This window comes from Drosophila rhopaloa, unplaced genomic scaffold (genome assembly GCF_018152115.1).
Source record: "Drosophila rhopaloa isolate 14029-0021.01 unplaced genomic scaffold, ASM1815211v1 contig_163, whole genome shotgun sequence".
Taxonomy (NCBI): Eukaryota; Metazoa; Arthropoda; class Insecta; order Diptera; family Drosophilidae; genus Drosophila; species Drosophila rhopaloa.
In genome coordinates, this window is record NW_025335043.1 from 11,299,354 (window position 1) to 11,322,909 (window position 23,556).

The 23,556-nt window shown below is 42.4% G+C and overlaps 1 protein-coding gene across 1 annotated transcript in view; it reads left to right on the forward strand.

Moving 5' to 3' along the window:
- LOC108050214 (connectin) overlaps positions 1-19,857 on the forward strand; it is a 40,316-nt gene extending 20,459 nt beyond the window's left edge. Inside the window, exons 3-5 of the mRNA XM_017131777.2 lie at positions 129-1,189; positions 4,086-4,302; positions 17,647-19,857. Of these exons, the coding sequence (XP_016987266.1) occupies positions 164-1,189; positions 4,086-4,302; positions 17,647-18,491 (2,088 nt within the window). The 5' untranslated portion in view covers positions 129-163 and the 3' untranslated portion in view covers positions 18,492-19,857. The remainder of the gene's footprint in view (positions 1-128; positions 1,190-4,085; positions 4,303-17,646) is intronic.
- Positions 19,858-23,556: the final 3,699 nt, after the last annotated feature.

A 23,556-nucleotide genomic window follows, 5' to 3' on the forward strand; every position in this document is an offset into this window, starting at 1 on the left:
ACCTATCCTAACTTTTAACATAAAATTAATTTTATTTGAATTTTTTTAAGTGCTATAACCCATAGCCTGTGTGAGATAAAACAATTTTATTGACCGCGTCATTCCGCTTTGTTCCCTGTATTTTGCAGAATCCTTGCCGCCCAGCGATAGGAAGTCGCTCGCAATGTTGCCGCATCATCAGCGCCATAAAATGGCGGCCTCGGCGAACAACGCCATCTGCTTCCTGATCCTGTCGTTCCTGCTAATTGGCGGCTGCCTGGTGGCGCCCATCGAAGGGCGTGCCAAGGAGGACCGTCGCAATAGGGGGCGTGGCAGCAGCAGCGGTTCGCTGGCATCCTCCTCCGGCAGCAGCAGCATCAGCAACAACAACGGCAACTACTACGGTGGCTCATCGTCGTCAGCCAGTTCCTCCTCCGGCTATGTTTTGACCAGCAGTAGTGCCCTGAATTCCGGCAGCACTGGCTACAGTGGACCCATGGACAGCACTGGATTCTGCACCCGACGGCGGGACATGAAACTGATGTGCTACTGTACCCCGGATGAGAATCATGTGCCAGTGCAGAAGGCCGAGTGCTGGGTTTTCTCGGAGGGATTGCATCAGAATGACACCACCTGGACGCGATTCTACCAGCAGAAGCGTTTGCGGGAGCTGAAGTTCGTGATCCAAAACAATGCCCGATTGGACTATATACCCACCATGATTATCGAGCCGCTGAAGAACCTGAGCAGCATTGTGATTGAGTACTCGCAGGTGGAGATTGTCAAGAGCTATGCCTTCGCCAATCTGCCCTTCTTGGAGAAGATTATCCTGAATAACAACCACATTATGGCCCTGGATCAGGATGCCTTTGCCAATCACATCAGGCTGAGGGACTTGAGCCTGGACCACAATCAGATCTTCGAGATGGACCGCTATGCATTCCGTAATTTGCCACTCTGCGAAAAGCTTTTCCTGAACAACAATAACATTAGCACTCTTCATGAGGGCCTATTCGCTGATATGGCCAGGCTCACTTACCTGAATTTGGCCCACAATCAAATAAATGTACTGACCAGCGAGATTTTCCGAGGATTGGGTAACCTGAATGTGCTGAAATTGACCCGCAACAATCTGAACTTTATTGGCGATACTGTGTTTGCGGAATTGTGGAGTCTGAGTGAACTGGAACTGGATGATAACCGCATTGAGGTGAGTTTTTATTTTAAAAAAGTATTATATGAAAACATAGCATACTTTTTGGGGCAAAAAAATGCAAAAACATTTAAAAGAGCTTTGGGATAACTAGTTTCTACAGTCTATAATTGAAAATAATATATAGCCAAGATATAAATCAGGTAAAATAATTAAGCTGAAAGGACTTATATGGGAAAAACAATCAGCTCTGACATAATAAATTTCTCAAGGTAATAACTTTTCTGTAATTTCCCCAGCAAAAACCAATTTAAGATAAAACATTAATTCTCAGATTGATTGAGTTTTTCAAGTGCGCATTTATAGCACTCGGAATAGTTGTTTGACTGCTTTTATTTATAGCACACCTCTATAGGGCAATGCAATCTACGAGAACCAAACTTCTCAATCAACTCTAATGCAAGTGGATTAAAAAGATTTGTCTGCCTCGGCCACTTGGTCAACTTAGAGCAGCTGACTTAAGAGGCCATAAATTGCCGAGTGGCCATAAGAAACAGAAGGGAAAGAAGAAGGTGGTCGGGGCCATAAATGGCACATCCTTGGGGCAGAGACACACAAAAACACACACACACACACCCAAGCAACTTTTTGCTGGTGTCATAAATTCAATTCGAATGTCTATTCTTGTGGTGATTTAAGTGGTCACTCAGCATCGGTGGACCGTTTGCCCGTTTGGTGGTGGGGGGGTTGGGTGCAAATATGATAAATAGATTGGTAAATTATGTTTTCTACGTTTTTGGTGTGGACAAGGTCCTGTTTGGGATCCTGGGTCCTGGCTTAATTCGCACATTTACCCTCCAGAGCGGACCGCACGCTGACAGTCGCCTTTCGGCGCTTTGTGGCAAACAAATGTGCGCCGCAAGTTAATCTACTTACAAAATATTGAATAACAAATCATGGGAATAATGGATTTATGGCGCTCCCTTCTTCTGCCATCTGATATGCGGGAATGGCAACGGCAACGGCCACGGGAACGAGGACCCTTCTGTGTCCTGGCGGCCATAAAAATGGCCAGCGTGTGTGGGTAAATAGAAAAATGTCGCTTAACACTCGACGTGGAGCGCTGTAGAAGTTATGTAAGGCAGCCGTATGAGCGTAAATCCTGAATATCCATATCCTGGGCCAACATTGTTCCTTCCTGCCTGCCTCACTCCTTGGCTGCTCCTTCGTTTTTCCCATTTTACAAAGTGCTCGCATATCATGTCACACTCAGACGACTCGCATATGTGTCAGGCCACTAGGACAGGACACTCGAGAGCAGCCGCTCAAGTGGGGTCCTGTTCTGGATCCGTCGCATTGTCATAGCCATAATGATTGGGCCTGTTATCACCCACGTTGCGCATTGTTTCCAGCACCGGATTCCGGGATTTCCCAGGACCTGGACCGAAAAAATTCCCTTTCTAAGCGACTTGCTTGGGTCTCCGTGTGCCGTTGTCGCCTTCGATATAAAAGCAAATTGTGTTGCATGTTTGGCTTGGACTGGGGCTTGGGCTTCACACCCCTCAGCTTTCCCTTTTTATTTTTTTTGCTCACTTCATAAATCATTTGCCGTTGAAAGGTTCAGGTCTGACACAACATAAAACGCTGCATGTGTGTGTGTGTGTGCGGGTCCAGGGATGAAGATAAACAGATAATCGGGTTAAGGGGCTAAGGGGCCAGCCGAGTGCATTAAGGGGAAAGTGTAGGAGAAATTAACAGCTTTAAGCAGCTTTCACTCTGCTTTGTAGATTAAAATAGTTAGCAAAGCCATTACTGGACTAAGAAACGTAACGACATAAGAATGCCGGAAAGTAGCCAATGTGTAGCTGAAAAGTGAAGAGGGATGTCAAAGAAATTTATGTTGAGTTGTTTTTTTAGTACTTAGGAATATTGACTTAAAAAACGAACCATGTAGCTTAGGCAGTATTTTCCTAAAAATATTGTTATATATCTTATTTAAATTTTTCGCATGTTGAGCAAGAAAATTCTTTAACAGTCAGGAAAATTAATTCTTCATCTTTTCTGCTGGCGAAATTTTAAAGAAAATTTATGAGTGTAGCACAGCAATCCTTAACAGCCTCCCACCGCGTCCCTGCCCACCCATTAATCGCGTTGTCATAACTTTGTTTACTCAATCCGCACATAAATCGCTCGTAAATTATATTTTTTCGCTGTTGTCAAGCTAATAAATTGGTCGTGTAGGCATCGAACGATCGCCCATCAAACTAACAAAATATCACAATAAAATAAATATTTTTTATGTCAATCATCTGGGCAAATAAACAAACATGAAAAGATTGCTGGCAACATGAGCTTGGGATATTTTTCAATGCCATATCACCGAAGCAGGAACTTTTTCACATGCTTCCTCCGCCTTGGTCGCGTCATTTAATATGCATAATTTTTCCATTTCCCCAGACAAAGCATATTGAATATTAAATAATGGTGGAATACACCGCCTTCACTTTCGTTGTTCAGTCAACAAAACAGAAAGCAGAAACCAGAAATAAAATAAAAGAAAACACTTTTTCCGTATAATAAAATTCAAGACAAACGAATTGGGACGTACAAGTTAAAAAAACAAGAGCTCACATATATATATAAATGTAGGGGTGTGATTGTGCTTGTATGTGTGGCAAATACATACACATAAATAAATTCGCAAACAAACAATGAAGACAATGACAACAACAATGGCACACGAAAAGCGAAACTCTGTGAAAAACAATGAAAATAACACGCAAAAATGCGGAAAAATGGCAGCACGAAAATATTTTTCAGTTTTTGTATGTTATATTCGGTCGTTGTGAGAATAACATTTTGCACCCCGAAAGCAAAAAAAAAAAAACAAAAAGGAAGCTGTTTAATCAAATTTAAGAACAAACTAAAAACTAATCTTTTTAACCCATTTCAGCGAATTTCGGAACGTGCCCTGGATGGTCTGAATACACTGAAAACATTGAATTTGCGAAACAACCTGCTGAAGAAGATCGACAACGGTCTGCTGCGGGGCACCCCCGCCCTGCTGTCCATCAATGTGCAGGCAAACAAATTGGAAACGCTGACGTTCTACACATTCCAGCCAATTATGGACAATTTGGTCAACAGCACCAGTGAGCTGCTGGTGTCAGGTGAGTGTCCAGAACTGAGATACAGAACTCCTGCGAACTCCTGCAGACTTTGACGGTACTGGGGGAGACGTGACAAAAAGCTGACAAGTGCACAAAATGGTGCGCTGTCAAAAGTGCGAACTTGTTATAATTACACATACGCCCCGTTTGGCCCCGTTTAGTGCATATGCAGCCAAATGAGCCGAGTCGGAGGTCCATAAACTTTTATGCCCCTCGCCTTCATTAAGGAAATGTCGTATCGCCATTGCTCAAGTGTTCACTTCCATTTCCGCCAGCACTCACGTCCTGCCACTGAACGTCCTTTTATGTCCTGTCCTCGCACACATGCATATACACGTACATGTGTGTCTAAATTAGTCATTAAAGTGCAATTTTGAAGTGCTTTGCGGCGCGAACGTATAACAATAAAATATCTGCCTGTCGCAACCACTTTAGTTTGGTTTGCCTCGTCGGCTAATAGCGCGCGCAATTAGCGGGTTGATTAGCCCAATTAAAGGTAAATGAAAATGAAATATCAAGTCTCTGTTTTGTGGCCTGTCATTGCGGGTTTAAGTTTTACCACTTAAATGAGTAATACCCACAATCCAATTTTACTAAGTAATGCACAATGTTTGGCTTGTGGTACTTGGCTAGGACTGAGTTTAATTCATTATAATAATCACTTCGGCGATAAAAAATAGAGAACATTATTATTTTTTGTTCATATATAACATGAGTTGGAATAAAATTGCTATTGAGACCATTATTTTTAAAAGAGTCCTGCATAATTAATTTTATATACCTTGCAGACAAGAGCCAAAAAACATTTGTTAGTTTAGTTTGCAACTTTTAGAAATGAAAAAATAATCTCAAATATCGATTTTTTAGGACCTTAATATATTAGCATTAAATAACTACATAATTTTGTTTGAAAATGAATAAGTTTGCCATAACTTTTTTCGATAAAGCGAAAGTTATGAATTCTTGCCGTGATAATAGAAATGAAATTCTTTCAAGGCTAGCTAAACGTTTAACCCAGTTGGTGGGCACCTTGAAAGATTCCCCTTTGTGTGCAATTTAAGCAATTTTATTTTGAGCTTAGGTTGCAATTAGACTTTGGCGTAAGCGCAAATGCTGCTGTTGGCAACAAAGAGAATGGCTTTCGCCCATGGAATACATTTAAATATTTAACAACAGCCTTCAAAATCACATTTCTCTCTGAAACACCAACTCACACATGCACACAACTTAATTATCACCCTCACCCATACAGTGGCATTTTTGCTAATGGTTTGCCATTAGCATGACTCATTTGCAGTTGGAAAAAAAGGAAAAGCTGAAAAAAACCAAAAAAAAAACAGGACGAGTGACGACGAAACGTCGGAATGGCTGAGCGCATTGCCAAACAAATGTGTGTGTTTGAGTGAGCAACTGTAATTGCATTGGCACACACACACACACACATACACACACTCACGCGCACAGACATTCTGCAAATTGGCTACAAATGACTTCAAATTGCTTTAAACTACAAAATATTTTCGCATTCGCCCCCCGAAAACTTTTTAATTCATATGCAGTGATTATCCCCGCACTGTGGCACATTTTCCGGCTTTGGCTGAATGCTTCATTAGAGCCAAAAGCCTAAAGTTCAAATATTTACATATGATTGCCTGATTAAATTTACTTAACTTTTATTGCTGGGAAGTTGTAGCTTCTAATGAGGCTAAATGCTCTGTCACACTTCAAACGAAAAGACTCCGGAAAATCTGAATTTTTTTTTCTAAATTGAATTGAGGGTTCGGTGGAAAAATACTGCTCAATTTAGCGAGGGAGACATTTTTTCCAAGTGGCAAGACAGCAGCAAGATGGCCAAGTGTCGAAGGTGGGCGTATGACAGAAGAGGCAGGACGAAGGATGTGCCAACTCAAGTGCATAAAAGCACATAAAAATTGCAACAAAATGGCCAAGGACATGGGAGCCAGGGACCGTTGACTCGCAACAGACGTTGACGCTGTCGGCCAAAGATAAACTCGCACTGGCAGCCATAAAACGTGACATGGGGGTGCCATTGCCATACTGGCCACATCCACATCCTCATCCACATCCACATGCCACTGACAGGCATTCCATTCCCCTGGTGAAAGTATTTGCTTCGCCGGCAACGACTAATCGATCAGCTGATGGAATTCCTTGGCAGCCCGTTCCCAGGGATTTGCCATGAAGGTGAGCAGTTGGCAAAACTATTTGCCAAAATCCTCGTCACACGCCTGGGCTTGGGGATTTTCCGGGGAAGAGGATTGCTCCAGCTCCAGCTCCCTGGACAAATGATCAGCATGTACTCCAGCCGAAATCGTTGCACATGCATCAAGCTCTAACTCGACGTGCAGTCTGGCAGGCTGAGGTTGATAGTTGACTCTTCATTTCGCGCCGTGATTTGTGCAGCCACTTGAACTCTGCATCCGGACGTAATTGCCATTGACAGGCGGTAGCTAAGCAGCTTTTCTTCCAGGGTCACATTGGTAGGTGATGCAGGCAAAGAAAATGTAGTCTTGTAAGATTGTTCACAGAATCCACTACGATTAAAGTGCAACTTTCTTCAATTCCCTGTTATTTTATGAAATTTATTTTATAATTTTTTGGTTATTTAGTATTCAATCAGTTGGGTATGCGTATATCAATTAAAACTATTTAAAGAAGTTCAACTGAATATAATTTATTGGCAGTTTCTGTATCTATATCTATCTCAAGAAGCTCCTGGTCTACTTTGATAATACTCAAGAACTCATTTAAATAGATGTATATGTTTTCTTTTTGGGTACAAATTTTTCACTAGAATCTACTTTATATACAAAGGTATAAATAATTATTATTTATTTATAATAGATAGAGTTTTATTTATTTCTTTAGGATTGCTTGTACATAAAATGGGAATGGTATTTCAAATTAATTATATATCGCTCGCTTGAATTGGTTGCAAATTATATATTATATGTTATATTTATTTGAAAGCCTTATAAGCTCTACAAAATCTCAAAATGTATACCCATTTTTTTTGAGTGTTCGATTGAGGAGTGACATCAACCGCCGGCAGGGCCTGCTTTGCATTCAAATGTTGTCCGTGTGCGGGCAGTTGAACAACGGCCCTAAACAATGCCCCAGTTGGCCATTTCACGGACCTTTTAAGCCCCGGACCACACCCACCATGGTGGTGCAGGTCACCCACCCACTGCACCACCCGAACATTGCAGTTGCAGTTGCAGTTGCACCTTTGGCCAATGTGTTTGGTGAAAAATTTATAGGCACGCCCTGCACTGTGGCATTTGTTTCAATTCCGAGGCCCCCAGGGGTCATGTGTGCTTGTGTGGGTGGTTGTGGGTGGTTGGGTGGCTGGGTGGCTGGGTGACTGCGAATCCTCCATATCCTTGTTTATTTGTATGCGAATCACGTTTTGTTTGTGTCGTCGCGCCTGTGGTGTCCTGTTGGTCTTCCTACCGCCCATATCCTGGGCGGCCATTGCGAATGCTTCCGCTTTAAAGGCAGGGCGAATTTTTCACTGAAGGCGCCGCCATAGCAATTGCTAATAAATGCCACGCCCACGTTACTCCGCCCTCCCCCTTCCCATTGGGACAACCACCCCCCCACCCGAGGGTCGTGGCCAGCTCAATTGGTTCGTTATGCTCGCCGGTGGCCAGCGCCCTAGTCGTTAGATGGAATTGAATGGTTATTGTTTCGAAATATAAATAGGATTTCTAACAGATTTTTTCCAAGCTCTGTTTTTGCCGGTCCTCCCAAAATAACCAAAAACATGAATGCGAAAACGGGGGGCAGGATTGTGAGTATGTGACAGCTGGAAACTGCAATTTGATTATTTGGTCCACCCTTTTCGGCTTTCTGTTTCTGTTGGCTTGGCAGCACTTAATAGAGTATTGTAAAATGGCACAGTTCATAAATTTTCATGAGGCCAAAACCGAAAGAGTGACTGGAAAATAGACATAAAATATTATTTCGCTTCTGAAGGTTAAACTGGTTAAAGTTACTTATTGATTTTTGTATACTGAAAGGCATAAGAAATATTGAAATAATTGCGTGGTATTTAAATCTGAATAGCTGAAAATGCTTAAGGCATTTAGTTTTCTCATTATTGAAAGGTCTTTACTCCTTGGGGCGTGCTAAAGATATTTACCTCGTCATAAATTTCAATAATTATTCACCTGATTAATTTGCAAGTACCTAAAAGTGGTGATTAATTCTTGAATGCAAAACCCTCTTTAAAGTACTTAATAGAAAATTCCCAGGACATGTGAACTTAAGCCGGCCATGCAACACTGACCCCTGGCAGTTAAATTGCCCAGCTAGGCAGCAAATTAAACTTTCAACTTTGAAATGGGCCAAACTCATTTGTAATGCAGCATCAGCATCCTTGTAAACACGGCGCCCACGAAACTGCAACAATAAACAGGTATTAGGGACACGGAGGGGCAGGATGTGGATGCCGGAAGCGAGAATTTATTGGAACGCATAAAAGGCGTTTGCGCCTCATTGGCAAAAATGCCAAAACAAATGATGTTGGCCATAAACTGGACAAATGAGCGTGTGGCACGCACCCGAAATTGACTTTCAATAGTCAATGTCAGGGCAGCAGTTGCTCCATGTCCTTCGTGTCCTCGCTTGGTCCTGCTGCAAATCCCGATGATTGCCGGCCATAAATCTATGGCTCAGCATTGTGTAACATGTGTCCAGCCAGACTAATAAGTGGGACTCCGATTTGATGGGACTAGACCAGTATCCATATATATGTATATTTGGCGGATGGATGTGTGTTTATGTGGCGAACATGCATGCATAAGTAGTAATTCATTCCGTTTCGATTCGTTTCATTGCGTTTCATTCGCAATTTGCTGCTGAGCACTGCATAAATCACTTCTCGGCCCCCGAAAGTGTGCCAAAAGGAGGGCTATAAATATTTTAGAATTCAATTTCCGCACTTCCTTGGAGTGCTGGCGAAATGGAGAGCAGTGTGGCGCCACCTCATCCTTTTGAAGCTCCGATTCACGCATCATAAATTAAAATCTCCGCCGCCTGTCCCCGTAATTAAACGCAAACTCATCGCTCATCTTTTGTTCGACAGTGCGCGGCATGCATTTAATTGTCTGCGCCGGGCATCGTTTTAATTACGCACCTTTTTTCTATAGCCACAGGCAACAATTCGATTAAATAAACCCTCTGAAACTATGCGCTCGCCTGGCATGCTTTTTTATTTTAAACAAACAATGAATGCCGGGGGGAAATTGCGAGAAATTCCGGTGGTGTTGGGGGCTATCCAAAGGGCAAATGGACATATTCACTCGCACTTCCAGGGCCAGCGGCCACATTAAGTAGTTCAATTATAACTTGAAAGCATATTATTAATGAGTTTTTATTGTATAGTGTTCGACAACTTCTCACGCCTCAAGCGATCCCACACATGTCCCCATCAGCTGCATATTTTATGGTGTTTTTTAAGCGCACATAACTTTAAACGAAGAGCGAAAGAAAAGCGCCTGGCCTGGAATTAAGTGGCAAAGTCTCCCCTTGACTGGCACTTAGTTTTAGTTAGCTACCAAAAACTTAATCCAATCTGGCTCAGCTGACAATAGAGCCGGAAACTTTTAGCCTCTGTCCGTGTCATTTGGCCCAGGCGGCAATTAAAGCCCTTGCATATGCCAGGATTCAGCTACAGAAGCCGAAACAGATAGAGATTCTATATCTAACAGATATAGATACAGATACAGATTAGTGCCAGGGCTCTGGGTCTGCTGATGGCTGATCATTAACGCGCTTTATTAACTGAATTTATTATAATTGTCAGCGCACAAAGTCGCATAGTTTGCGAGCCAGGGCCTTAAAGTTTGACGACGACATTTCGGTGGTGGGATAATGAAGCTTATTTATAATTTATGCGCACTTCAAGGTGCCCGGGCATTAGGCGTGTTAATTTCCCGCATAAACCCGCTCGGATTCCGAAGGAGCCAGGCTTTGGCTCAGCTTTTAATGCGAATTCGGGACTGTCATTGAAGCACTTATGCCCCGACATGTGTGTGAGTGAGGTAATCTATCTTAATATATGCACGCCCATACCACCCTCCCCCCGAATTTTCCAACCCACGGGGGTAATGTTTTGCCTGCGGTTTTTCGGCAGTAGTTGATGTACTGGAATGTTGTTGTTCCCGCCACGCTTGCTTTGCCTAATTTGCCGGTTTTGTGTGTATACAAGTATGGTTGGTACTATACCTCCTGCAGATGGATCACTGGAGCATAGCATGTCCTCGCATTCACAGGATGTGTGCTCTGAGCAAACACCTCCATCAATACTCGTTTCGGTTTTGACAGTAAACAGTAAAGCCTCTGGATGGCATCATTAAAAATGAAGTATACACAGGGAAAACATTTAAATGGGATGTTTACTGATGGAGTAGTGATTTTAAATGGCATGATTTAAAAGGCACAAGATATCCGGTTTACTTTTTGTATTTCAATTAGTAGTAAGAGTTCTTTGCCAATTATCCACTTAAAAAATGACTGATTTGATTTTGATTAAAGCCAATCTAAATCAATGCAAGGAAAGCCATTTGTCTACTTAAACTTATAAATCTGGTGATAAATCATATCAATTGGTAATGTCAGAAATGTATTTTCCATTCGCCACTAATTTATAGCCAATAAATCACTACATACCTTTTTATTTTCCGTGTACCTGCAAACGAGAAACTGTCTGTTGGCATATTTACATAACTCCAGGTTTATTTATTTGCATAGTTGGCATATCCTATCGATATTAACAGGGCCAAAACTCATTAGGCCAACACTGGGCAAACATAAATTGTGGCCGGCAAGCATTTAATTGAATATTTTGGCCAACTTATGCCGCATTCGATAAAATAAATGGAGTGTCGCATAACTCTGGGCCCGGCCATCCCATCGATTAGCTGTGCAGTGCAGCCCGGCCATAAATAAACAGATGGAGTTTCTTGGCATAGTTTACACTGTGTAATAATTTCAATTTACAATATATCCGTATCGGCAGAAGGCAGTATGCAGTGTCCAGTGCAACGATATATCGGGGCTGACAGGCGATGCGGACATGAGAGTGTTGGCATTGATGGATGGCCGACTGCACGGTGCACCTCGCATCTGGTCTATAGCACCCACATCCCCACCAATCCCTCCGATCAAGCGGACAATTTATGTCAGTTTGATGCTTGATATATGGCCAGTGTCTCCATATAATGCATATCTCGACCGATAATAGACTGACCCACCCACTCACCACCGCCACTCAAAAGCTGAAAAAATAAGACCAGGGGTGCGCAATATCCACTTGACTTAACAAATCACAGAGCAATAACAAAAGATTCATTACTTATTTATACGATTCCCAACCCAGGGGGCGAAACCCTCTCGTATATTTTATTAAATACAATTCAATTTTGTGGAGTAAGGGGGCAGCAGGAAATCTTCAGCGATGATGCTGGGGCTATTTTGGCAAACATTAGGCCGGCAATCGCCAGTGGATCGGGGGTAACAAGTTGTTATTGTTATGGCCATATTTATCCACCCTCTATATCTGTCTGTATTTTTTATGCGATTTACCATATAACAAACACATTACCCGCGTACCCTCTTCCTGTGCAGACAGCACCCTCATCCCCTCAGCTGTGCAAATATTTTGGCAAAGATGCTCGAGGGCTAATGTGTAAGTCCTGGCGCGGTTGAGTGGTCATATTTGATCACCGCCCTTGATTTTTAGCCCTCAACCTCCCCCAGTTTCATTCGTTTTTTTTTTTTTTGGAAAGTGATTTTCCTTTTTTCTCCGTCTGTGATTCGTCTTTGATTTGTTTATGCGATTTCATAAAATATTTATCCCCAGGCATAGTTGTTAAATCGCCTGCAATGACTTTCCCTTTTGCCAGTCTCCCCTGGTTTTTCCCGCGGGTATGCGACTGTTTGATCTTGCCGACTGTTTATTTGACTTCACGCTCGATTGCCGAAAATAATTTGATATGAGAGAAATAAAGTGTAATTTTTTGCCGATTCCGCTTTCGGCGTCTGATTGGAAAATCCAGCGCTCTCAGCGGAAAAAACCCCTGAATGTTATTAAAATTACAAACTACAAAACGCTGGCCAAAAATCAACACACAAGTAATATATTTTTAAGGCCATTCACGCAGCTGAAATAAAAGGGCATGAAAAAAGAAAACAAAAAGGACTTCCAGTTTAGTCCACTTCCTGTGCCGGCTCGCATTCATTTGGCCTAATAAAAAACATTCAATGAGCGAGGCATTCACTTGGCCAAATAAAGAAAATTGGCGAGAAAAGCGACGGCCATTCAAATGGCTTTCAATGGCTGCTCCTTCCTTCCGCCTTTTTTGGCCCCAACTTAGTGGAACCCCATTTGATTTTGAATGAACTTGGTGAAAATTGCCGGGTAACCCCCCAACCCCCCTAGCCATCCATTCCAAAAGGGACGAACAAAATTAAATACACGCAATGCGAATGAGCCGGCAAAATCACACACAGCCGTAACAAGCCAGAAAACAAGCCAACAGGCAGCAACAAAAAATATAAAACGAGCCAAAGAAAAACTTGGAAAATGAAGCTCATTAAAAAAAAGGCGGCACGAAGAAGGTCCACAAATTTGAAGGCTTCTTCTCGTTTCGACTAATAAAAGAACTTGCCGAAAAGTGAGAGGGATCTCGAGGGGTGATATAAAGTAGCACAACGACTAACTTTGACTCTTGGTTGGGGTTCATTCTTAATTCTAGAATGTTATGTGAATGCTATGAGTAAGTTAGGGTAATTAACACAGTTCGATGGCAAGGACATTTTCTATTACCCCATAAAGGTTTATTTTAAATTTGAACAATATACAAATGAATTATTAAATAACTAATTAAACTATTGATTAATAACGGACGGTTTTCCCCTTTAAATATTTGATCTCTTAGACTCGACAAGGTCATTTCAATTCGAAGAAGCTAGAATTTATTTAAAATTTATATGCCAATTTGTCTCACCCTGCCTAAAATATAAAAAATACTACATTTCTTTAAGGTCTTAAGGTCTTTGTTTGTCTATAATGTTTAAAGAAAGTTCAAGAAACAAACAATTCATTAAAACAAAAGAATCTTTAAGTGGTAGTTTGACTTATTATGAAAGTTCGACTGGAATTTTTTTACAACAACAATTTTTGAGTAGTTGGTTTAATATACAACTTTGTTGTGAATCGTTTACACTAAAAAGTGTTAAAAACCAATACTAATAGAATTGCCCTAAAAATTGTCCCCTTTCTGGTTTGCGTCAATAACTTTCCCTTGGAGCTATATGCATCCTTCGAAGTTTGTTCACCACTCCACAAAAGAGTATCCAAAGCCAATGAGTGGAATCGGTCCCCTTCACGCCTTCCCAAACAAGCTTGCCTTTATCACCAACTCCCTTACTCATCCGACAACAAAAGCAACTAGCAACTATACAAAGCGAAACTTTCGACTTCATTTGCATACATAGCGCTCTCGAGAAATGTAATAAAAAATGATAAAATCCTCGGGAGAGCGTAGTCCGCCACACACACACACACCCAGTCTCATAGAGAATGGCGAAGGACGACGCTGCCACGCCCCCTTGACCCCAGTCCGACCCCCGCCCCTCCCGCAAGTTGGTTACTGAAAACTGTGCGTGCTGTCCCCTGGTGGCAGCCAAAGGCGGACCAAAGCCGAGCACCGCAAACGAACCCAGTTACTAGCTACCAGCTACCAGTTACCAGTTCCCAGTTGGCCAAAAGCCCGGTGTTGGCCAGTTGGCCAGGCCGCCAAAAATGAGCTGATTTCAAACAGGGCTGCGCGGCATTCATGGTGATTCCTGGTGACCCCAAACGGGGAGGCAGTCGGGAGTACCAAGTCCGGAGTGAAACAAAGGCCTTGGAACTAGGCCAGCAGCTGTGCTGATTTGGGGGCGTGCGGAAACTTTGTGTTGATATAACCCCCCTTCCATCCAAAAACGAAAAAAAAAGGAAAAAAAACCAGCAGCAGGCAGCGATTTCTTTGCGCCTTTCAATATATGTAGAGAACGGGGGTGGGCCAGCATGGGTTAATGTGGCAGGCAGCACCTAAAACCAACCAATTAAAGCGAATTTTTGGACCTTCCTTTTGAAACTTTTTGTGGGTCTAGTCTTGCTGTGTATTAAATTTAAAATAAATGTTAATGAAACGCCATTTAGAGGGTCCAAAGGAAAAAAGAGAAGCTGTCAGGACTCACGATGAAGGATTGCTGTTATTTTAGCCAGTGTACAATAATACCATACACCCTTTAAAGAGCAACATCTTGTGCAAACAAAGCCAATCAAAGGAGTCCACATTCTCCGGTCTTCAACTGCCCCAAAAACTGACAACTAATTATGAATATGTTTCAACACATGAAATGCCTCACAGACACATTGGCATTAAAACTGACCAAACAAAGTTCCAGTTGAGTCTAATTTGGCTGCACACACACACACACACAGAAAGCTGAACTGAACTTATGCAAATAGAGCTGACCGAAAAGTTGTGGGGGGAATGAGGGGTCCGACAACGCCATGAAAATGACAATAATAAAATTTAATGTACACACAGACGACGCTTGTACATGTGGATGTGGAGGTCCTCCCACTGAGCTAGTGTGTTTGTATGTAAATGTCCTTTGCAAGCCGTAAAAACGTTTCCGACAGTTTCCTGACCCCTCACCAAACTTCCACCCAAATTGAAAGAAAAGCTACAGCGTCATGGTGCACTGAAAGAAATGTAGATTCATTTTGAACTGATAATTGAGAAGGCAGATCAAAAAATGATTTAATTGTAAAGAAAATTGTATCTTATCTTAAAAAGAAGATTATCTTGTAAAGAAATCGTAGTGTCCTGAAAGTCCTAGATCAATTTTCATTTTATTAATAACATTTTTGTTTTAATATCAAAAAGGTTTTATTTATTGAAAATATAATTTTATCATGGATAATCCTTTAAATTATTAATATAATAAATTTTTAAGGGTGATTCCCAGAAATATAATGTAGTTATTGTATAATACCCCCTATTTACGTTTATTAATTATATTTTTTGATTGTGTAGTTCAAAAGGGATGAGGATAAAAGGAGCAGGAGGTGGTAGAATTGAAAGTCATCTAGTTGACTAACAGCCGCAGTTCTCCAGCCATACATGCATATATAGCAATAAGGGGGCGTGGTCGGAATGGGTTGAGGTAGTTCATTGCATGCCAAAAGGGTAGAGGGGGTGAGGTGGGAAGTGTGTGTGTGTGTGCCGGAGTGTGTGCAGCAGACCAAAACACTTCCTACCGCTTTGGCCAAGTATCATTAAAAATATAAAAGTATTTTATGCCACACAAAGTACGACAGTCTGGTGTCCTCGACTCCCTTTTACCACCCCCCCTCTACACTCTTTTTATATTTTTTTTTAATTTCTATTTTTTTAAGCACTTTTATGGAGCGTTGTCTGGGGGCAAGTCATTGTCATTTGGTCAGCTGCGAACAGCTGCCAACTGCACTATCCACCCACACCCACACCCTCTGCCACTCCCACTTCCTCATCCACTTCCTAACATTTTCCGCAAACACCCAGCTGGGTCACTTCATTATCATGTTAATTTTGTTGTAATTTGCTTGCTAAATGTTGCCAAGTCGTTGGCCATTTTTCCAGCATTTTTCCGGACCGGCTTCCAAGTGTAGTCATCTCCTCGTCCTCCGGCTGTGCATATTTAACTTTATTTATGGTTTTTGCATGCTTTCATATGGAAAATTAGAATTTTTGACTGGCTCTCCTTGGTTTTTCCCCCATGCCCTGCACTAATTTGCCAACTATTTTGCAAAGCAAAGTTTCCTTTTGTCGTTCGGGGCAAGTTTTTGGCCGGACTACAAAAATATGCCTCGGATTATTATTGTCAGTCGAGAGAAGAAGGAAAAGGACACCCATTTTGGGCAACTCAATTGGCTGACTGACTTTTCCCAGTCCATATCCCTTTGGCTCCTTCGTATCCCTGCTGATAATGATGTCGCCAGTGGCTCTGTGTGTTTGCCAGTTAGTCAATATTTTTCGTAACGCTTATGCTAATTATGCGACATGTTGACAGGGCAAACTGTGTCACAGTGTTTGGGCCTAATTATACCCACGATGGTAGCTCGTTTTCCCTTTTTCAGGCTGAAGTTTCCTTTGGGAAGCCCATCGAAACGTAATTTGATTTATTCATTAGACCATTGTCGGCGATTAGATCTACTCTGGCACTTGTTTATCCGCTCAATTTGGAACCCAGTCAGGCTGTGTTCTCTAACCAAACAGCAAATTGAAAGGGGTTTCCAAGGCATGGGGCAGATTAGGGCCACGCATGGCCAAACGGACTACAAAATAATTGACATCAGTCGAAGGAGGAGTTTGGGCTGGAGCTGGAGCAGGAGCTGGAGCTGGAGATCCGGAGCTGGCTGTCCAACTGAGTGACAGACGCAGGCCAATGGACGGGCATGGTCAAAACCCCGGTTGCAATCGCTCCCGAATGAGAGGAGGCTGCTGTCTAAATTGGAAATGTCATTGAGGCGTTTAACGTGAGGAGCATCAGCAGCCCCAATGACAACGACATCGACATCCGACTCCGACTCCTGCTCCTGCTCCAACTCCGTCTGCAACTTCGATTCCGGAGTCGAACGTGGGCAAAATCATTTAAAGCGGCTGGCAGAATTCAGCCAAGCTGAAGCTGGAGTTTAGTACAATGCACTTAACAAATTACTTAGCTTAAATTAAGATTTTAAAGTAGTTAAAGAAATAAGTAAAACTCCCCTTTCATAAAAGTTGTGATATATTTTTTTTAAAAGGAATTCAATTTAAAATTGCATTAAAGTTTATCAAACAAAAACTTATTATAAATATTCTATAAAATGTTGTACTCTTAAAGCTTAACTTTTAACTAACTAACTCAATAAAAAAATAGTTTTAAATGTAATATTGCTTTATTCTAGTACCGCACAACATTTAATAGTTAAATCTTATCAGGTTTCTATTTCTCTCAACAATAAGAGACATTCTTTTCTGTGTACCTGAAGTTGGAGTGGCAATCGGCCATCAAATGACAGCCAATTGTTGCAGTCGGCCACTCAGCAGCTGCGGGGAAATCATTCGCTTACCTGGGCAGACAGGCGGACATTTGGTTGGGCGGCATTCAGACCGGGACAATCGGTTTGGGGCGACGATTTGACAAAAGCAATTTCAGGGATAACCCGCCAGCCTCAGCCTGCAAGTTATATTTAACCCCCCCCATCTCGTTTTCCCTCTTTTCACCTGTCTTCCGCAGACAACAAATTCATTTGCGACTGTCGTCTGCAGTGGATCTTCGAATTGAAAAATCGCACACGTCACCTGCAGCTGCGTGACTCGCTGGAGGAATTGCACTGCACGCTGCAGGAGCCGAAACTGTCGCACTTTGTGGACCCGGTGCCGCCGACCATCCTGGACGTGCTCAATATCGGTGGATTCACGGCGATTGGCAGCAATAGTGCCAGCATGGGCGGAGTGGGCAACAGTGTGGTGGGCAGCAGCTACAGCGGATTGACGCTAGACGAGACCAGGAAGCACTCGGCGGGCAGATCGCGACAGGCTCTGCGGGGACAGCGGCAGTTCGCCTCCAGTGCGGAGAACGTGGTGGAGTCGAAGATGCGCAAGAGGAGGAAGCGGCAGCAGGAGGACCCCAAGCAGAAGGACCTGGCAGCAGTGGCACCGGCCCACAAGCGGTATGACTACTACGACGAGAACACTGGCGGTCTGTCCCTGAACCATGGCCTCGATCTGGACGACAATCTCAGCCTGCACAAGCAGGGATTCTATGGAGCCGGCAATCCGGCCGTGGGTCACAACGATGTGGATGTGCTGATGACATCGCACACCTCGTCGGGCGATGCCCTCGATATACTGACCAACAAGAATGCGGTGTACATCAAGTTGTTCCTGCTGAAGCCGGAAATGCTGCCCTGCCACGATGAACTGAGCGATCCCACCGAGTTGCCCCTGTCCCGCGATCTGATGGATGTGCGCAGCAATGTGGGACAGGATATGTCGACGGCAGGAGGATCAGGTCCTTTGGCCCAGGGCATGGCCATCCTGGGAACACTCGTCCTCGCACTGACGTTCAGTCGGGGTTGAATTCGCCGGTAGAGAGCTTCACCTTCAATACGGTTGCTTAATGGTGACCCCAACGTTTGGTTCTACATTGTACATACTGTCTTGGAGATGTGGTGCCCTTGGGAAACGAGCTTCAACACGAAATACGAAAGATACCAGCTGCAGTCCTGTAAATATGTAAAAAGGGGTAACGAAATTCGATAAATTTACTACTATAAACCTAGCTGATAGCTGTAATGATAGACTCGACTTTTCACCAACAACTTCAGCAGCAGATTCAGATTCAAATTCAGATTGATATTGAGATACAAAAACCGAAAGCAAAACATAAACCAAAACCGAAACTATAAGCCCAAAACGAACCCAAAAAAGAGAACCTCCGAGCAAACTGGCGTTTCATTTAAAGAGAGATACTCAACTTACCGCAGGATGACGACTACCACTACACTCTACTACATAGCATTAGTTTAAAATGGTTAGCCATAGTGACACATTTGGTTTACTTGAGCAAGGTACATACTACAGTAAAACTTGGAAAGCGCTAAACGTCTTAGGTGGAGAGACAGAGCTGGCCAAAAAACCACTAAAATGAGGCATGCCTGTAAGATAAACGCAAACGCAGAACATGACAAAATCGCTGAAAGTTGCAACGATAGCCGTTAGTCGATAGGCAATAGAAGATAGAAGATAACAGATAGCAGATAGTCGATAAATGTAATAGGTAAACGTAATACTCCCGGCCACCCGCAGTTCTTGTTAGAGTTTAAGTTTGCTTTTTAGTTGTAAGACTGTTTGCTACCCTACAACTGTCGCCTGAATTTCCCTCACCGCCCAAAACCCCCGGGAAAAAAACACTTTTCTGCTTTTCTCCTTCTTTCGCCGCACCAGAAATGAAAACGAAAACAAGAAATAAAAATGAATACATTGCGAATTTATATAACTTATTTGAATAGATTCAAATTATAGCAAACAAAAGCATAAAGAGATAAAATAATAAAAACAAAACAGAAATATGCATAACGATTTTTGTAGCTTAAGACTGAATATATAAAGGTAAATTATGCTAATATATACAAAATATTTATATGGAAAAATACTGTATGTTTAATTGTATTGTAATGAATGCAAGCTGGGGGAAAGGGTAATGTCATTTATAGAGAAAAACCAAAAAAGCCGACGATTCGTGCATTCAAATTAGTATGGATGCATAAAACACTTTATTTGGCAATTTATTACGTATTTTATTATGCACAAAACTATGATTTACCAAAAAAGGAAAAAAAAAAACAAGAAAACATAAAAAACAAAATCTGTTTGATTAATGTGTTTAATAATTCATATACAAAAAGAAAATAAATTAAGCAAAAACCAATGCAAATTTATTGTGTAACAAGAAAGGAAAGCTAACTTCGGGCGGAGCCGAAGTTGATATACCCTTGCAGAATACTCTTTAAATTATATTCTCCAAAATTATTCATATGATGCATTCTTAATACTCATAAAAAATCCCAACTTCCTAACTTTAAAAACACCAAAGTTATGGCATTTCCGATCAATCAGTTATATGGCGGCTATAGGATATAGTCGGCCGATCCTTATGAAATTTGGTAGGTTGTATTGATTGGCCAAATTTTAAGCCCATTGAAAATCCCAACTTTCTAACTTTACAAACACCAAAGTTATGGCATTTCCGATCAATCAGTTATATGGCAGCTATAGGATATAGTCGGCCGATCCTAATGAAGTTTGGTAGGTCGGATTGATGGGCCAAAAATGAGACCCATAGAAAATCCCAACTTCCTAACTTTACAAATACCAAAGTTATGGCATTTCCGATCAATCAGTTATATGGCAGCTATAGGATATAGTCGGCCGATCCTTATGAAATTTGGCAGGTCGGATTGACTAGCCAAATATAAAACCCGTAGAAAATCCCAGCTTTCTAACTTTACAAACACCAAAGTTATGGCATTTCCGATCAATCAGTTATATGGCAGCTATAGGATATAGTCGTCCGATCCCGGCCGTTCCGACTTATATACTGCGTGCAAAGGAAAGAAGGGTGTGTGCAAAGTTTCAATTCGATATCTTTAAAACTGAGAGACTAGTTCGCGTAGAAACAGACAGACGGACAGACAGACGGACAGACGGACAGACGGACAGACGGACAGACGGACAGACGGACAGACGGACAGACGGACATGGCTATATCAACTCAGGAGGTGATACTGATCAAGAATATATATACTTTATAGGGTCGGAGATGTCTCCTTCACTGCGTTGCACACTTTTGACCAAAATTATAATACCCTCTGCAAGGGTATAAAAAAGGGGAAAGCTTAAATCCCCGAAAAAAAAGGGAGCAGCCGAGAGGGAAAGCCAGAAAAGTAGAACGCCGAGCATAAGGAGCAAGCATAGTTTTAGTGGACAATCAGCAGATAAGTGAAGTGAAAGCAAACAGCAGGAAATTCGGGGAAAACCCGAGGAGCTGGGAAGCAGAAACGCGGAAAAGCGCCGAGGAAATGGGGCAAACTCAAGGCACTTGAGACAAGCGAAATAATGAAATAGAAGTGAGCAAAGCAGAAAACACAAAACTATTTTAAGTAAATGGATATAAGCTAAATGTATTTAGTGTTTTGATTAGCCACTAAGAACTTAAATACAAACAAGAAAACCCAAGCAAAAAAAAAATTATAAATGTGAAGAAAACGAGAAATCTAAGAAAACTTCTTTCTAAGCAGGGCACTAATTTCATTACTGTTGATACTCAGCCACTTTACACTCATTTCATTTGATTGTCACGAAGTTACTATGCTAGAGATTGTGAAACGATTTTCAGTTGCCTCAAGGAGTCGGGCGAAATTCGATTGATTCAGCCACTCTGTCTAATGCATTAAATGCTTGTAATAAATTAATAACGACACGAACACTTATTTAATATTTAGCCTTAAGAATTGAGAAATTTTAACCAAAGATTTTGCGTTCCTCTTGTTGTCTAAGATATTGTTTGGTTGTCTTGTTTTGAGTGCCATTTTGAATGAGTTTCGTCTCCTCTATTTTGTACGGCTAAGCAGCGCATGGAAGTTGGCAGCGAGTAAAGTAATTTTTAAATATTAACAACTAAATGTAGCTTACTTAATTATTTTAACTTAAATGTACACAGAGCGAACGGAAAACAAGCAGCAAATAATATAACCGAAATATAAATGTACTTGATGTAAGAAGTTTGCTAAATTGAATCCGGAACCGAAACCGAAATGTCAACCCCAGCCCACAAAACATACCATGATGCAAGGACCTTAAGGGCGTGAGGCATGGAGGGGGCGTGGCGCCACCCAAAAGAGCCGTAACCAGAACACATTCCAACTGCAATATTTTGTTTAACTTTTACTTTTACTGAAGCCCCCTCTTAAAGTCCTCTTGCCATTGAGGTCGCGCTCATGGAATCCAGAAAACAATTTTGAAGGAAAAACCATCTAAATATATTTAATGTAAAAAAAATAAACCAAAAACTTTGTATTTCTTCTCATTTTATTGTCTTGTCTTGCTTTCACTCTGACACAAAGCGTCTTCTGCTGCCTCGAGTGAAACTTGAAATATTAAAATGCTTCCTGGACCGGAGCCGCCTGTTTATCACTTCCGCAATTTAAGCGCGCACAAAACATTTCGGCACATGGCTCGATGGCGCCGTAAAATATGCAAAGCTCTTCCTTTGCCTCCCTCTAAAAAAAAAGAAGAAATTCTGGAATTCAACGCCGCAGGACTCGCGGGCGCTCCTTTTGTGTGTGCGGATATTTTGCTAAATTTCATTATTGACTGAGGCAGCCGCATACGTTTCACAGCCATTCAGGTGGGCATAAGAAATTGCCTGCCCATTAATGCCGCGCCTCGCATCACTCATACGCCACGTTGCCCTAATAATAAAGTTGTATGCACATCGTTCGCGGATAAGCCTCAGCCGCATGTCTGTGGGCGTGGCACTGCACGCGAAAGTGGAAAATGGGGGAAACATTATTGGGAAAAGGGGGTGAGCCACTGCAAAGTGATAAATTGGATCCAAACGGTGGAGCAGATTTATTGATTTCATTGGGCTGCTGCTGAGCAACCGAGCGGCACGTCAAATTGAATAGACGCCACCGGCGACAAAAATCAAAAACAGATATGCAAATAAAGCACACACATTTACACCTACAAACATGTGTATGTGTGTGTGTGTGTGAGCCAGAATATGGCGCAGTAAAAATGGCGGTTGGCGCAGGAACAACGCGCTTTTTGCCCGTTTACTCCCGGGTGTGTCAAATTTTTGCAACTGATTATGCCAAAGGCGCCAACGCTGGGGTTCACAATGCATGCATAACTGGGGATTGGTAATGGGTGGGTGGTGGAAAAGTGCTGGGCTTACGTCACACGGGTTGCCAGACACGTTGCTAGACGATGCTATCAAACAAAACGACGGCGACAACGACAACGGCAACGGCAGCTAAGTGCGGCCTGCCAAGTGCCCGCGGAAAAATCTGAAGTGGGTGGTGCAATTGGGTGGGGGATTGGTGGCATTTATTGCGCGATATGCCAAGCAGCAACAGCCAGGGAGAAAAAATCAATCAAGCGCACGGCTTTGACACTGGCTGTCCCGATCGGAAATGCGAAAATGCCGGCAGGAACCTCCTGCGCTGTTTGCTTTGAGCTTGCAGTTCCTTTTCCATTACCAGAATGCGCTTTGAGATCGACCTTAGCCGCGATGAGTGGGCCCGAACCCTCCACCGCAGTTTAGCTGGCTTACCCAACCCTTCTGATATGTTTTTTGTGCTTTTTCCTTTTTCCCCAGAACGACGAAAGGCAACTTCAGTCGGGGCACGTGATTGACATCTGTCTATGGACGGGGGCCAATATGGCGTGCGATTTGCGTGGCTTTATTATTACCTTCGCTACATATGTATTTTTTATGCCCGCCACTCGAGCGGTGCAAGGGTTATTGTGCTGCTGGGAGTATGGGTAATAAATGAATGGCTGAAGGACTTCATCATGCTCATAAATAATACATAACATATTTGGCATTAGTCAGAGTGTCGATTTGGCAGGGTAATTG